Consider the following 17,904-nt stretch of genomic DNA (forward strand, 5'->3'; position numbering starts at 1 on the left):
TTATCTAAATTGAATTCATTCTTTTTTGTAAAATTTGGCGGCACAGAATGAGAGATTCTCTTATTCATTACCTTTGATTGTGGTCCGTTAAAATTATTGCAAAGGTCAATAGGTCATATATGTTCAACCACGTTCAGATCTCAGTTTCTCGCTGGCCGCGAGAGTTTAAAACTACCGATGACGTTATCTTTAGACATCCTACGGGTGCCATCAAAAGGAAACACAAAATCAGGGGCTTAGATGTGTTCTTCCCCCGGCAGATTATCACATAGTACATTACTATTCAAGAGTGTATCACCATTCTTATAAGTTTATAGATTTCCAAAGCTCCGTTGGAAGTATGTTTTCTTCTGAAATGTTTTCAAATTCAAGTAACCGTCAGTTATTCGTCCCTGTGACTACCGTCGACGCTATGGCGGACTGATATACTGTCCTTGTGGCTGTTGAAGGGAGGTGTTCTGCGGTCGCAGTGAGAGGGTGGTACGACGTAGTAGTAATTGATAGGAAACAAACTATAACAACCGAATATTTTCAAGATTCAAAAATTATACAAAGGAATTTACAGCTCATTGATATATGTAAGTACAAGTTCTTCGTTGGGTTTGTTTTGCATTCGTCAAAATCGTCGCATTTAGAAGTTGAAGAGTCCCTTTCTGACACAGTCGTTTCAAAATGGCTGCCTTCCTGGTCAGTTTCTTTACGTTTTATTCGGGGTCTATGCTATCCAGACTTTTGCTTTGGCCACGAAGCAGTTTTGAACATTTAAGAAGCCCTTGGCACATCTCCATTCTTAAGTTGTATTGACGTCTATTCAGTACGGACTCGCCCATTCCTCATTTGTAGCAATCGAAAGTTGGTGACGTGACGCTTATTGTTTAGTGAAGGGAGTCACGGGTTTGTAGGGTATCTTTAACGTGATGATTTACAACTTTATGTAAATTATTATTCTAAGTGACATTGTAATACATAAAATCTCAGGAATAAGCAATAACTTTCGACCCAGTTTTTAATCATTTGAAGGTATGCCACAAGAAAATCCTTCAAATTGAATCACATGACGATGCTTTTTTTAATAATGACTGTTACGTGACGACACATGATTGTCTGTTCACAGTCATTTCTCGAAAACCATGACATACGTACTCAATCCTAGCAGGAAAAATTAAGCAGCAACTGCTTTACAAATGCCCGAGGATATACAACTCTGTACCATTTGATTGTATAGAAGACTGTGATAAGTTGTAGTACTTGTGAATGAGGAGGTCCGGAATCTGTACAGTGGCCATTGATCCTGTCACAAGATGGCTTGTTTACATGCTTTAACTGTGACGTAATGTGGCGCCAATATCACCTGGGCCATCACACCTGACAAATTATTATTTTTAGAAGCAAGGGAACATGAGACCATATTGAAATCATATCTTCTATCAAGATATTCATGGTTATTATATAGTCATTTCTCTGTTTTCATTGTGCTTTGTTAGTTAGAAAAAATCCATCAAGAGGACATTTGTACCAGAGGTTAGGTGTGCAGTAAGTTATGCCACTGAGATAGTCTGTCTTTGCTATTTTATCATAATTCTCAATCCCTTTTGAAGATTTTTGGGGGATCCCACCCAGGTTTCAACCTATACATATTAATGCATTCTCAGTAATGTCAAAATTAGCCATACATTTAACATGCAGGATGTCACTGAACACCTATGCTTGTGACCTTGATAAACATGACCTTTCACACTTGACAGTTATGTGTATAACTACAGTGAAATTCTTCTAGCAGATAACTGTTATGTTTATGTATTAAATTCTGTAAGGGCTATTCTCTTTTTAAAGTGTCAGTGTAATTAAAAAATGTCTCATGATTAATGCTGCGTTTAAGCAAATCAAGTCACATGCTTTAAAATGAGAAAATTGGGTATAAAATTCCAATAATCATGTTTCATTTGAAGGCAAGTGAATGAGAATTCATCGTTTATTCACCGTATGAAATTGCTATCATTTTATGGTAACAATTAGGAGGACTAGTTGTTACCAGTAGCTTAATCGGATTTGTACTTGTAGTAGTTATTCATTTGGTCATATACCAAATACATCTATATTATGCTTAAACCAAACCAACAAAGAGTACATGACAAGGTATTTTGTTGCAGATCAACCCTGTTAAGAGATCTCAACAATTAAAGTTATTGAACAGTTGTTGTATGCCTTTCTTCCATGAAAAAAATGCAATGTTTTATATGCAAAGTTTCGTTGATACTTTCTTCAAAGACTACCTGAACTACCTTAAATTTCAAATACAGCAGTTTGGATAAAGGGTATTGTCGTTCTGTAAGAAGGAAACTTCACATTTGATATCTGTTTGAAGAGAAATTTGAAAATGTACTTCACCTTAAAATTTATTGCATGACATGTGCACTGTGTATACTGTATGCATGTCTCAAAAAGGACTGGAGTAATCCCAAATCAATGTTATGGTGTTATTATGCATTGTAGGCAAGGCTTTATGAAAATATTGATTGTTCATTGTATTTTGGCTGTTTCCTGCTGTTGACTTTGTTTTTCTGGACGTTTCAATTGCCAATATTTTCTCCTACTGACAGCAGAAGTATTATGATTGACATTTATTTGATTGTATATTCAAATGTCTTTCTTACCTGGATGTCTTACTATTTCAACTATGTGCCCTACATGGTAATGTCAGAGCCATGCCATGACATCATCGTCCAATTTCATATATTATCTATTAACCCGTACTCCAGTTTTACCTGTAATCATATCAGAAAAATTCAATCTGTTCTGTCAGGTGGAACTACTGTTATAGACGAGGAGTAGATGCTAAAGACTGATACCAAGCAGTATGAGCGTGAGTCATCAGTAAGGGACAGCATTGTTCAAATAAATGCATTGAAATGACCTTGTTGACAAGGAGAAAAAGAGCGTGGTGTCCCTCTCTGGCCGGAACAGGATGTTATCCCTTCAATGCCTTTACTCATTTACTACCACCAGCACCAGTCAGACAATCTCTCCAATTCACTCAGTCGGTATATTATGAATAATTTACTGAGGTGATTGAGACTTAGTCGGTATAATTAGAATTAAACTGTGGCTTAAGTGTCAATAGATGATTGGTTTGCACCAACTATTGAGTTGAGACTTAAGAGTTCATGAAAGTTCAGGGTAATTCTTCAGTGCTTGGCTGTTTAGGTCTGTCATACACTTTCTACAAAGACAAAATAGTAACTTTGGATTATTGTTTATCCTTGCAGTATTTCTGTTTCAGTAACCCTTGCCTGTTACATTGGCCCAGACAGTGGGATAAAGAGAACAAAATTTAATTCCTTCTTGTGTACAAATCAATAATGTTGACCTTTAGTAACTCTACTTTAGTGTTGAAATACAGTACAGTCATTGTCCTGCAGGCATATTACCACTTATACCTTATTGCACTCTGTTGATATGGATGTGATATAGCATAATGGGAAATGGATTACAAAAATTCCAAGATGCTGAGTGTCAGTGTAATATATATTATACATCTCACAGAAAGGAGACTGCCGTGGAGAAAATAGAGCTATTGTTGTTTTCGTGTAAGCAAGATTTGTTAACTTTGAAGTAATAACTAATTTATTGGTACATGTGCGTCAGTGTAAGATTTACTGCTTTGCCAGGTCATTAGGTCTTGGTTGGACAAATTTTCATTATGTATCGGTAAAAGGTGTTGACGTGAGAATTTATTGCATGTATTTATTTTACATCAACTACCGCAATCCATGCAACCCTGGTTACTCATTTTAGATCACCCTGTAGACCTTGCTGGTAGTTCATTTCACATTCTGCTCGTACCTTTTGAATCCATCACATCACAACTGAACGAGGAATAGATGTTTCTCTCTGGTCTCAACCTTTGGGAACTGGGGAGTGTGATATTAGCCACTAGCCGTAAATGCAGAGATCTTGCAGTCGTTCAAGTCTGGAGGCAATAACAAATAGTTAGTTGGTGACTAGTGATTAGTATTTTCATTGAAATCAGGATATCAAAGGATATCGTATATTGTATGACTGATGTAATGGGTTATGGTCTATAGAATAGAAACCAGGTAGTATTCATATATGAGTCTCTTACTGGCAGACTCTTGTTGCATGTAAATGTATGTATACTTTACTGTTGTAAATCACAACCTGGCAAATTTATTTCTAACTTACGAATGTTCATGATAAGTTTGTTTAGTCTTCAAGTAATTTGTATAACAAGTATTTTCATTCAGAAAAGACCAATCACAAACATTTTACATGAAAAAAGTGGATGTATAATTATTTGAATCGACTGAACGTGTTTTGAAGAAAATTTTGAAGGTCAAGCAATATATGGAAACTTCAAGAGAGTACCTTTGTGTATGTATACAAGATAAGACATTAATTGTGGAACTTTCCTTCTTCTTGCAGATGAATCTTGCAAACTGAATCAAGTGTAACTGAAGATAGCCAACTTGACTTGCTAGAATAGTGAAAGACAAGAGGAGTTGTTAGCACTGGTGAACACAAGGTCTGGTAATGTCTGGAAGAGGCAATGTCCAACGGCCTAACGGCACACAGGGGAAAATATGCCAATTTAAATTGGTTCTACTAGGAGAATCAGCCGTTGGAAAGTCAAGTTTAGTACTTCGATTTGTGAAAGGACAATTCCATGAATACCAGGAAAGTACGATCGGAGGTGAGTGTTGGAGATCAAATTATTTAATTTATTGTAAGTTTCTATATGATACATGTAACAGTGAGCCTCATGATACTCCAGGCTCTTTCACTTCACAGTCGGGAGTGTCACTCAGAATTTCATTGACAAGGTATTGACTGTAGTGCTAACCCGCATGGATTATTTAAAATTGACCACAAATTGGGTTGTAAGTTGTCTTTTTGGTACAACTGAAAGGCATAACTTTGTCTTCTTTTCTCAACTTTTATGAATGGGTTACAGATTCCCAAACTGGTCATGTTAGCTCCCTGCCTCAACCCAGGCCATAGGAAGATGTAATTCAGCTGTGCCATTGTAAATTTGCTGCACAAAAACTTTTTCAATTGTGCAAAATGAAAGTGTAAAAGGGGAACATTGAAAATATGAGTGAAATTATGAAATTTGCACATCATGAACTAGTCTTTTTTTGGCAGAAATAATAGCATCAGCACCAAATATTTCATTCTAGAGGTCATCCAAATTACAGATGATTATCACCGTTACACCACATCCGTCTGACCTTGTTAGAGCATTATAAAGTTACCATGTTCTGTATGGGTATATGTGCAAAGTGTACTAGAGAACAGCTTGAATTAGCAAAATGTTATGCTTCAATCTATACAGATCAGAAAGTGTATCATGTAATGTGGAGATCTTGAGTTTCATAGGTATATTCATGGATGCTTGCCAGAAAAAAACAATGATTCTTACTTCATACCCTCATCGATCCATCCTGTTCTCCTGGTCCCCTGAACTATTCACCCAGACAGAAAGTACAAAGTACTTGATTTGCATGTGTACTTTGTAAATTGTGAATGAGCGTGTTTAGTCGTTGAAGCATCCTTGTACCTCTTGGTCACAAAATGATTTAATTGTATACAAGTTGGCTAACTATCTGTAAATTTACATCAGTTTTTTGTCTGCAGCGGCATTTTTAACACAGACAGTATGTCTGGATGACACGACAGTAAAATTTGAAATTTGGGATACAGCGGGCCAAGAACGGTATCACAGCCTAGCACCCATGTATTACAGGGGAGCACAAGCTGCTATTGTTGTTTATGATGTTACAAATCAGGTGAGGAAAATAACACTTAACATTTATATCATCATTTATGGAAATGTTGTAATTGTGGAATTGATACCTAGGATATTGTTGATACTAAAGATAAATTGAAATTACAGTATTAAATCAGTAATTCTGACTCACACAAATGAAAATTCTGTGTTAATTATTGTGCTATTTTGTGCTCACTTAACTCTCTTAGTGTCGTACCCTTGATATAATAATGCTCAGTGCTAAAGTGTCACATAATATGACACATGACATTTTCGAGATTGGGATTTCCCATAGACCTTTCAAGATGTTCCCATATGGATGTTATCAGAGATTTGGTATAATGAAGTAAATTGAGTGATGAATGAATTAACTGGCTCTTCCAAACTTCCCTTCTCTTTATGTAATTTATACAAACCCCCTGTACCCCATTGCGTAGTTTATCTTTGCATGCAAGGTTAGGTTTCGTACCAATACATAGAAGATATGATTAGGTGTACACAGACACCCTATGAAGTGAAAGATATAAAATGCTTGCTGAGTGAAATTTTGTTTCCAAACGATCAAGAGGGCATTTCACTGGGAAAGAAAATATAGAAGGCCGTGAGACGGATTGCAGTCAATTGTATAAAAATGCTGTTAGTCTAAGGACTGTGAATTCAAAGCACATCAGAATTAACTCATACAGGAAACCTCAAAATGTTTGGCCAGACATTAAAAAGAACACATGTTCACACTAGATACAATCACTTTAATGCCATTACGTATTCCAGTCATGGCGTTACCGTCTGAAGTACTCCTGTGATCACCTTTTCCCATGTACTAGGAATTTCCCAGCATGTTAGGCGTCATGGCAAAGAAGGCACTTAAGTTGCCATGAACTACCTACTGTATTTCTGAATGTGGACTTGAACAAGACGGGGGCATATTACCTGATTGTTTCTCTCAAATGAAATGTTGAGGAAGACTGGCAGTGAAGGAATCACATGAAATATCATCTTATATCTTATTTTGATCATAATAGACTCGTAATGTTTATTTGGGGTTTTAAAAATTTGATCAAATATTCAAAAATTAATGTAAAATACAGTGGAATCATCTTTATGGATGTCTCATTAAAGATAAATTTGAATGTTTGAAATTGTTTTTGTAATGCTTCAGTTTACAAATCAGTGACAAATGATAATGTGTGAGCTTTTCTGATGACATCTTGTCAGTGTTGATGTGAAATGTCACATGAAACTGTCCAAATGCATCCCAGATAGAAGTTCATCAACTACAAATAGGTTATGCCCATTACCGGTAAACATGATCTCTATTGATATAGATCTCCCATCATCACATATTACTTCATGGCCAGTGGAATGTGGAAATCACTGATTCCAGTGGTACAATGAAGCAAAAAAAGCGTCAGCTTTTGAATAGAGCAATACAGCATTAACGTCAGTCTTTACATCATTCTTTCTTCCTGAATGCTCACAATTGTTTGTGGTGTATGCACTGCTTTGGCACTTTACACAGTGACCCACAGCAGTCTGTGTTGTAACACTGAAAGCAAAATAAACAACTACTAGTCTTGTGTATTTGTGTACAAGTATTCATGTAAAGTTTTAATATATATATAAACTAAGTTCTTTCAGTAGATTCTTTTGTTTGGCTTTGCAAAGTGTCCAATTATTTTTCACTGGACAAACAGTGAAATTATTGGTTCAGGAAGTAGGGTTTTACATGTAAGGTTGCAAACAAAAGCAGATTGAATGGGCATTGCCATTATGGTTCTCAGAAATGTTATAATGAAAGCACATAAATTGGTTCGATGTTTGTGACCACGCCGTGTTTTTGACACTATTCATCTTTTCTGGACAGGACACATTTGCACGTGCGAAGACATGGGTGAAGGAGTTACAAAGGCAGGCCAGCCCAAATATAGTTATAGCATTGGCTGGAAATAAATCAGATCTTGCGAATAAAAGGATGGTGGAATATGAGGTAGGTATTTACTATTCACAGAGCTTCAGTCTCAGATCAGTACGTAAACAAATATGAAATAATATTTTAGAAATTGATGTGATTGGTAACAAACAGCACCAGATTCAACATGTTAGGCAGGCTGTTGTGTCTTGTAATTGGTACACCTCTGTATTTTTTATCTCTACATTTCCCGCTTGATGCAGGAAATGACTAAACTGTCATCGGTAACTACAATCATCAAAATTCTTGGAAGAGTATAATTGGTAACTGTGTGGTCACTGAGAGGCCCAGCCTCACTGTATAAATTAAATCAGGCGTGGGTTTATGATAAAGGTCGCTGGTGTATCTGTAAACCTAGTTACTGTAGTCACATGTATCCTGGCATCTTGAAACCCACTGGATGAGTTATTCTGCAGAATAGCCTGTGGGCAGATTGAAAAATGCAGCCGTAGAAAACTATTGATAATCTGTTGCTTGCAGATGTAAGCCCCGGTGAAAGTTCATTTTGCTTTCATTTATGGCTTGCTATTGAGTACAACTTTCCTCAGTGTAGTAACACTAAAGATCATGTAGAAGAGAATGCTGAAAAAGTCTTTGAAATGTTGGTCTCAGGCTTCTTGCTCAGTTGCAAACAAAATCTTCCAAAAATAGTTGAGATGTACATGCAATAGTGACAATTAAGTCACATTTAATCCAGAAGTGCAACAAAAATAGAGACATATTTTCGAAGTTTTGCTTTCAGTATGTGTGATTGGTAATAATGTTTAAAAATGATGTCACTTTTCATAATGTTGAGTTTTGAGGTTTGAAACCAGTAGTAAAATGAAATACAGTATAGGGCAGTGAAATCAGCAGAACACCATTGTTCATTTTGTTTACTTGATGTATATTTGTAAATATTTGAAAATGACAGATAAAAATGTGTTATATAGGGTAATCCAATAGGAAGAGACAGATTCAGTGGTCAGATCTCACATTGTTGCATCTAGTAATCTGTATCACCATGTTTATGTACATTATGCAAACCGCCATGCTTTTGGCAGAATCTCTTCATATCATCTGTTTGTCAGTATTGTAAACCAGGTCATACAACACATTTACAGTACAGTAGTTTGTGTAATTGGAGACAAAGTATCAAAATACCTAACAGGGGTGTGTCCCTCCAATCCCACCGATATCATACATGCTTTTGAAGATTAGGGTTCTCTTGATTACTTAAAATGAAACTGGAGGGGGGGGGGGGGGCTTTTGGGGAGGAGGAGGGAAATTTAGGGGGTTTACACGTGTGAGTTAAGTCCGGAGTTGACACCGGAATAAATTTAAACCTGTGTCAGTTGGACGTGTAAACAGACAACACCGAACTAACAAAGAACTAAATTAATTCGGTGTCGGAGGGCTGGTCCAGGTTCGGTGCTCCGTACTAAACAATGGCCTATTTACACGTGTGACCAGAACACCGAACTAAACGCCGAACTATATCCTGTCTTCGGTTCGGCCATTACCACAATGGACGGTGTTCAAGTAAGAAGCTCTCGCGATCGCGGCAACAATTTGTCACAGGAAGAGATCAGGCTACTAATTTCAATCTGGAGAGACGAAAACGTCATCCGTATGATGGACGGCACGTCGAGGGATCGGCAAGTGTATGAAGTCGTCGCTGCCAAGGCCAGGGAGAAGGGACTCGAGAGGACAGCGGAACAATGCCACAAAAAAATCAAACGGTTGCGAGCTCAGTTCAAGTCCGTGTCCGACAACAACCGTCGTGGTGGCAGAGCTAGAAAAACGATGCCATTTTACGATGAGTTGTAGGTAGTAAAGGGAAAGCAACTCCACACATCGTTCATATTTGGGTTGTTTGCGTTTTGTGTATGATATTGTGTATAATATAAGTGTATATCATGTTTGGCTGTTTTATGTAAAATGTTGCTTAGCCATGGCGAGACGTACCCGTAATCTACGTGTCTTGTGTTAATCCGCAATGGAGCGGAGAGACTACTGTGACACTACGATCCTTTGGCACTACGTTTCGAAAACAGAGTTTTCTTCATCAGTTGCTTAAAATTTGTGATTGTTAAGACGTGTTGAATGGTTGATTGTATTTATTTGGTAATATGTTGTTCCATTTACGTTTGGTAGGGAAGGTAGAATGTCTACTGTTTGATCTTGTTGTGTTTGTGTGGGTTCGTGTGAACCTGAGTTTGAGCTATTAAGCTTATAGTTTTTGTGAAGTCTGGCGCTTATAAGTGTGTCGCCTATATTTCTGTTCCTTCTATATGCGATTATTAGTTGGTTTTGGAACAGTTTTTTTTTTATTTTTTCGTCTTTTTCAAGTTCACTCCAGTTTTATGTCAGGGCTTGCTTGATTTTTGTTGTGTCGATGTACGGGCTATACGTTGTTATGAAGACTACTGTATTGTTGGTGGCGTCATTTCTTTCTTTCTGTTGTTCAAGCAGTCTTTTCCTACTTTTATGGTCTGTCTCTCTGATAATGCGTTCTATTTCATTTTTTTATATTGTCGGTCTTGTAATTTTTCACTAATTTTTTTTCACTAAATTGTGTGACTTTCTGTGTAAAATTCGTTTCGTTGTTACGTGTTCTGATGTATCGTAATGTTTCATCTTTGATCAGACCTTTGAATGTTGCTGCCGGATGGCATGAGTTTCTTTGTAAGAACTGGAAAGTATCTGTTGGTTTTGTGTGTGTCTTGATGTCGAGAATATTCTCTTTGTTGCATCGACGACCTTTGTAGATAGTCAGGGCTAAATATGTGATTTCTTCAGAGGAGCTTTCAAACGAAAATTTGAAAGTAGGATGCATTTTGTTGATGTTTGATATGAATTCATTGAGTTCGTGTTGTGTTCCGATGAAAATCAGAAAAAAACATCGTCCCTGAACCTCAGCCAGGTCGGTATTTGTTGTTTGCATTTCAGTATTATTCTCATTTCTGTCTCGTGAAATGTAATATCTGCTATTTCTGGCGAACAACCCCATCGAGATTATTTCCGTATAAGAGCATCCCCATATTTGCCGGTAGAATTCATCGTTGAATTCAAATGTGTTGTTTATTAAGATTATTTCTAGCAGAGCTATCATGTATTTCGTTGGTGGTTACTTGATTATGTAATTGTTTGATGATTTTTCCTGATTTAATGCTCTGCCGACTGATTCAATTGCCTCATTCTGCGGTGTATTCGTGAACATGGAAATATACATCCAGTGTTACTAGTCAAGTGTAGCATTGGCCGGAACTTTGACTGTCTCAATTTTCCGTATAAGAGTCTGATCTTAACATGAAATAGACACCGACATCAGACGGGGCGAGGCCAACAATATTCTTTCCTAGTAATTTCTTCGCCAAAGGCGTCTCGATTGGTTGACAGAACACAAAAAGAGCGTAGACAGCAGCTGCACGATGTGTTTGTCCGCCATTGCAAGCAAGCGATTGTTCTCTAGCCCAGATATCGCTGAGGGCGCTTGACCCGAACTAAATTCATACCTTGTGTATGACATGTAAACGTGAGATCGCTTAGATCGCTGATAAGGAATATTTACAGAATGACTAATCAGATTCCCTCAGGTTTAAAAAAATACACGTGTAAACCCACCTTTAGAGTCATGTAATCTGGTAAGATTGCCTGAAACAGTAGGAGTAATGAGGGAATGTGTCTGCATTTATCCCACCCCAATTGGGGTGAGCAAATCCTATTAGCATAAGCTTGTGGGGTTTGTGGCAATAATTAGGGCTAGTGGTTTTCTGCTTCTCTTCACCCATGAGACTGTGCAATTATTCAGCAGCTGACAAAAATGTTGACCAAGAGACTAGTGGAAACTGAGACTAGGTTTGTGATAACATTTAGCTGCTAGCCTATGGGCAAGTAGATCTGAAGATGATTTACTGACCCCTGAAAATTAAGTGGTGAATGGTGGCCATTATCTCCTCTCACAGAGGTCTTTAGTGTATCACAATTAACCCTTATCTTGCCATGTTCATTGTCCACCATCAGTTCACTTTAGGTAAAACTCTCAACATATGATGCATTATAACAAAAAGTGAACATTTGAAGGCCCTTGAAAACACAGATACTGTAAACATGATTTTTACGGACTAAAGCAGCTATAACATTCTACGCCAAGTGGGTGAAAACACATATAGTTTGGCTCAGTACTGCTTTTAAATGACTTTGCAGATGAGCAACTGATACTGTCTATCAGAAAAGGGGTTAAGCAAGTACATTTAATACTACATATATCAGAGTAAAACTTGTAGTTATTTAAAAAGTTTGAGACTGGCCAAGTTTTTAGTCCCACGACACCGTCCGGGGTGACTTATAGGTTTGGTCATGTCCGTGCATCCGTCCGTCCGTCCGTCCGTTCACGCAGATATCTCAGAGATGCCTATAGTTAGCATTGGTGAACCTCAGTCACATCATCAGTGTTTCTTCTGTGTATGAACTTCCCAAAAAAGATCAGGGACATTTTTTCAGATTGGTCTAGGGTGTCGTTTCTTCACAACATGCTTAAAATGTAGTTCCCACCTAGATTGCAGCTCTGAAACCAGAGCAATTGGCCCTGGCCCAGCTACAATTTGGCCCTAAGTAACCATGGAGTTATTTTCCCATCCTGAGTTTTCAAGATTTGGGATCAATGAAGAAGCATGTTTGGAAAAGTTGTGTGGATTTAAAAAAAATGTTTTGTCTGATATAATCATGGTACATGTTGTTCTCCTGTCTTTTATAGAAGCACAAGCGTATGCTGAAGATAACAGTTTATTGTTTATGGAAACATCAGCGAAAACAGCAATGAATGTAAATGATATCTTTTTGGCGATAGGTGAGTTGATATTCTGATGTAATATGATGGTATGTCTATTGACATGTTCATCAATCATTCAGTTCATATAGATGAAATACGTGCCAATGACAAGAGTGTTAAAAAAGATACATATTTGCTGCATTTATGTGTATATGGATATTATTATGTCAATAGAATCTCCAGATATCGATCTCTTCCATGAACTTTAGCCTGCTACACATTCTCATGCAGTGTTTTAAGGATATATATGATTTTGCTCCAGGTACATTCATTTGTCAAACAAGAATTTCTGCTCTGTTAATCTTAAAATACAGTATGTTACCCATAAACCTTCTTGATTTGTAAAATTGGATATTTCAATTCTGGTAATGTCTTCTTGTAATGTAATGAGGCCATTTTTAGCCTGAAAGTTATCATCAGATGACGCTCAACAAAATGTGTCATCAAACTCTGATGTTTAAAATTCACGGGTAAATAACAAAAGTGTCTTATTTATTCATAATGTGCTGTGAAGCACCCAAGTGATACTTTCTCAAACTCCTCTTCAAATTTCTGTTCACAGGAAAGATTTACTTGACCTCGTTCAGTGTTCACACAGTACAGACAAATCATTTTCAATCCTGAGATACCACATGACTTTACAGTCTTGAACTAAACTGTTCTCTCTCCGCCTTTCACTCCACAGCCAAGAAGCTCCCCAAAAATGAGCCTGGAGCCAGGGAACCAGGAGCACACAGAATAACAGATAGTAGACAAGAGGGTAACCAATCACATTCTGGAGGATGTTGCAAGTCCTGAGCTGATACATTTTACACAAAAATACTAGCTACGATGTAACAATTGACAGTATCCTGGAATATTCCTTATTTTCCATTTATTCCCATCGCAAGTAATGGAAAAAAAGAACACAAGTAGCTTGCGTAAGGTTCATGGGAAAATATTATAATTTACTGAGGTTGCTGATAGTCAATATAACTGAGAGACGAATTGAGAATAAAAAGAAATCCTGGCTATTGGCACTCCACTTGTATATAGTAGTTAGAATTCAAGGGTAGTATACGTAAACACAGTGACCAGTAGAAATCCCATTGCCAAATAAATGCTTTTGTTTCAGTTACACAAATTTAATTTAATTCTTTCAAGATTTACTTTCCCCAAGTACACATAGTGCACCTTATCTCAAATCTTTGGTTGGGACTTTGTAACCGATGACTATCCAGTGCTTAAATATCTGCTAAAGTCCATTTACGTAAACTGCAACTTAAATATTTTACAGTAGCTTCGGGACAAGGGAGACATTTTACGACTATGATGAGCTGTGTGACAAAGTTCCTGAAGATAGAAAAAGGGAGTTGTTTCCGAGGAAAGAATTCTGTTAAGCGGTGACAGTATATAGTGTGGCACTCCTCAGCAGAATTTCTTTGACTTGTATATTTGAATATGTATTGGATGGTCTTAAATTCCTATAGCCTAGGGAGTCTTCTAACTAGAAGTTAAGCTGTTGTGTATCCAAAAGAGTTCAATGTACAAAGCCCTCTAGCTCACTCACTTTTCACTATAAAAACTAATATGAAAATGTAAACTTGGAAATTATGAGAATATGGACAGTATTGTACAGAATAATATAGTCTTTTTTTTTGTTTCTTATAAAGGCACCAAATATATATTTGGTGTTATATTCTAACGTTGTGTTCTCATTGAAAAGCCTTAGTGACAGACATGGTGAATTTTGAAGGGGTCTTTCTCCTTGTTTTCGTTCAGTTAGCCATTACAAAAATTGCCAGATCAGTGGTCTGTGAACACAATAGAAAGAAACTAATTGTTTTTAAGAGAATGTATTTCTTTGATTAAAAATTAATCATGAAATTTAACATTACTCAGTCATGCACGGTATTTTCATCAAATAAACATTGTGTGGCCTTTTGCCCCCGAAATTTCCTTCCCAGAGTAATTCCAGTTTACATTAAACAGAGATCATCAGTTCTTTCAGAGAGTGTGTTAACCCCAACGTGTATACTTTCAGTTTAGTGTACTTTTATGTAGAAAATATGGGCTATACCAAAATAAATGGGGGGTGAGGGGATCTTTCTGAGCATCGGACCTTTAGTAATGAACAAGAATGCAGTTAGTGAACTCTCAAGTGACATGTGAATTAATAAAGAAAAAGAATCTATATTTGTTGTTTTATGACCCATGTTTTTGTAGACACATCAAACTTGTAAGCTATATGCAATATTCTTGTATGTCAAAATCACAAAGGTACTGCCCCAAACTACTGACATCCTGTCCTTTCTGATATCACGTGCTTCGCTTTTTTAAAGCTTATGCAAACTCATTTTTTTCAATACATGTAAATTTAAAACGAGGTTAGGTTTGTGGAAAATGCGTTAGAGGCGTGAAATTTGTAACTTGCATTGGGTGTGTCAGTTACTTAGTGCAGCAATGTGTGATGTACATGTATTTGCAATGTTGAAAATACAGACAGAAAGTGGATGTAGATACAGGAGTGAATCTGGTGAGAAATTTTACCCCAGGACCAAGAAGTTGAAGCTGTTAAGTCATGAATCTTTGAGTTCTAGGTGAGCCAGACGCAGTGTAAGGCCAGATATGGAATTATAAAATATGAATCAATGGCTATCAAAGAATTTCCCCTCAAAAGTAGCAGTATCCACCATGCGTTTTTTGTGCAAAGATTTTTAGCACATCAACAACGATCAAGCAAAACAAATCTGTTAAGAGACAAGTTTTAACAAAGCTGGAAAGCCAGGCTTCACAACACAAAGAAACAAACATGACTACCATGAGCAGGTGACCAATCTCCATGGCCAGAGATACAAGCTTATTTTAGTGCTATGAAGTGCAGTAGTTTGGGGACAGTTTTCTGACCCATTTTGTACCAGTCCCTCAGTTGGCCTTTCTTTGCAATGGTGTCTGTTGCATGTGATGATGTTTTTATAATAACTGCTCCTGACTGTATACAACAGACAAAATAAAGCCTCTGGTAAAGAATATGTGTGCGTGTTTCTTATGTGCCATTCTTGTAAAACCAGTATTTTGCTGTACCTGAAACTAGTAAGGGTAAACAGTAAGCAATCATGGTGCAGGCTTTACTCATCAGAGTGTATTACCAACAGCATGCATGTCATTTTGAGCAGCACATCTGGCCAACTGTCAGAATTTTCTTGTATACAAATGGGAAACTCTAGCTGGTGCATGGTATGTAGTAATGTTCACTACAAAATTCCTCAGAATATCTGCCAGAAACGAAGTAGAACTATGTCAGGCCAATGATACTTCTGGTAGACATTTTGATTGGGCAAGGTTAGCTTCCCTCTTTTCAAGCAGTTAACCTGCTCATTCCACTATTAACAGGTCCACACTTAACATGATGGGCTTGGGCCAAACTATGATAATGGAAGGGTCCCTTTGAAAGGAAGCACTATGGTTAGACAAAATCTGAAAATTTCCAGAGTAGCATGACAAGCTAATCTAGTATGACATTAACTAGTTTCAAGTTGCAGAATTATCTTTTACATCAGCATCAATGTATCCACATATCTGCCTTATGTCTGGTTTTAGTGGTCTCATTGACCAGGGGAGTAGCATGAAAAATGCTCATCAACATCAATATGCCATCTGAGAGTCCTAAAAGCTTTTCCCTTACTGACAGAATTGCCATGTGATACATAGCATTTGATGTGATGACAAAACTTACTGGTATAGTAGATGCAAGAGTCTGTACTCTTTGAAGTAGTTAATTTAACAAGATCATGCTTACTGTTGAATTGAAATCATTCTGTGATTTCTCATTCGTATCTCATATCTTGTATGTGGCATATGGCTCAGGTGTGAATTGATCTCGATGGTAAAAAACGCATTTCAAATTTAACACTAGCGAAGAAGTACAAATAAAATAACAGGTTCAGTGTGACGTTCCTTTGAAGAAGGGAAATCTAATTTGTTACTGCACTTCTGCTCGTGTTTTTAGTTCACAGCAAATACACCTAAGCTCCACACTGGCACTTGATTTGTAGAGCGCCCTCTGGAGTTACCACTGGGAAATTTGGTGAAGCAGCTGTAAACATACCCATGCATAGATTGCCGTGTACCACTTTGAGTAAAATATGATTCATGAATGCAGACATTCAAATTGTATTCAACAAGAACAGATGTGTAGTTTCTGTAACGGTTTTGTTTGAGTCTTCTTGAATACTGTGTGCCGGGGCATACAGTATTGATATCATCCTTCATCATGCTTTGTCTCTGGAAAATGAATCATGCATTTTATACCTAAGAAACTTCTCAACACGTTGGAAAATTTTAGAATTTTAGTGACAAAATCAGTCCGTCATAAACTTTTTAGGACTAAATAGATATCCCATATGTTTTGGTTTTTTTTATCTTGCATTGATCTTGATAATTCTGGAACTGTTAGGTCTTTGAACACATACCATACAAATGTGATTTGCCAACCATAAATGTTACAAATTAAGTAGCTGTGCAATGTCACTTTAAGGTTTGCCGAATGTATTTGTATAGATGGGAAACTATAACTAGTATTTCCCATGACACATGCACATTGAGGAAACCACAAGCTATGTCGCTGTAGCTACAGGAAAATGGGAGCATAATGATTGAGCTGTATAAAGTCTGTGGTACCCTAATTAGAAGTGTCCCACTTATACCTCTACCTCTACAAATATTTTGTCATGAGTATCTGATATACAAATTATATGGAAATAATTCTTTTTTGAGCATACAGGTTTAAGCACAAACTGTGTCAAGTTTGACAGACGTATAGCAATTGCATATCACCTTGGAGACCGCAGTACAATTTCAGCCAGAACTCCATGAGGTACAACAGTGTAGTTCTGAATTGTTTTGCTGGAACTCAATGACCACAGCAAGCTTTCCAGCTAGAACATCGTATATGCCTCAGCAGCTTCTCTGTTAATACATTGAAAATTTCAGTCTTGTACGTGCAGGCCATAGCCTAGTCTGGCAGAGACCCTGCGATTCCGCGGTCTTCCCTGTTCATGCTGTTGGAACACGCGCGCGCCCTTCAGAGACGCGACGCGAATCCCAGGGTCTGGACGTTCTTGCAAGCGACCGGTCGGATTTCTGCCTGATCCGGGTACTTTATAGAACTCCACACACCCGTTAATAAAAAAAAAATGGCAAGTACCATAGCCATATAAAATTAAAAATGAAAAATAAAAACATAACGCATATATAAGTTTACCAGCTACTAGAATATATTCTCTCCGCCCAGTTAGATAGGTGTTTCTTTTGACGTCACTACCCTTATGAATATTCATATACTTGCAAAAACAG

The 17,904-nt window shown here is 37.3% G+C and overlaps 1 protein-coding gene across 2 annotated transcripts; it reads left to right on the forward strand.

The window, feature by feature from the left end:
- Nucleotides 1-202: 202 nt before the first annotated feature.
- Nucleotides 203-15,579, forward strand: LOC139143533 (ras-related protein Rab-5C-like). Of its 2 annotated transcripts, none has more exons than XM_070713962.1 (6): nt 203-334; nt 4,443-4,711; nt 5,656-5,807; nt 7,653-7,779; nt 12,499-12,588; nt 13,256-15,579. In XM_070713962.1, exons 2-6 carry the CDS (start codon nt 4,552-4,554, stop codon nt 13,366-13,368), a joined length of 642 nt encoding a protein of 213 aa, XP_070570063.1. In that variant the 5' UTR covers nt 203-334; nt 4,443-4,551; the 3' UTR covers nt 13,369-15,579. The 2 variants fall into 2 exon arrangements, with proteins under 2 accessions (XP_070570063.1, XP_070570062.1); XM_070713961.1 differs by lacking the exon at nt 203-334 and adding an exon at nt 438-578 and having other exon boundaries at nt 4,444-4,711.
- Nucleotides 15,580-17,904: the final 2,325 nt, after the last annotated feature.

This window comes from Ptychodera flava, chromosome 11 (assembly GCF_041260155.1).
Source record: "Ptychodera flava strain L36383 chromosome 11, AS_Pfla_20210202, whole genome shotgun sequence".
NCBI lineage: Eukaryota > Metazoa > Hemichordata > Enteropneusta > Ptychoderidae > Ptychodera > Ptychodera flava.

Coding starts and splice junctions, on each gene's coding strand:
- LOC139143533 (XM_070713962.1), top strand. CDS start 4,552: ATGTCTGGAAGAGGCAATGTCCAACGGCCTAACGGCACACAGGGGAAA. Junction 4,712..5,655: donor CCAGGAAAGTACGATCGGAG/GTGAGTGTTGGA, acceptor TTTTGTCTGCAG/CGGCATTTTTAACACAGACA. Junction 12,589..13,255: donor TGATATCTTTTTGGCGATAG/GTGAGTTGATAT, acceptor TTCACTCCACAG/CCAAGAAGCTCCCCAAAAAT.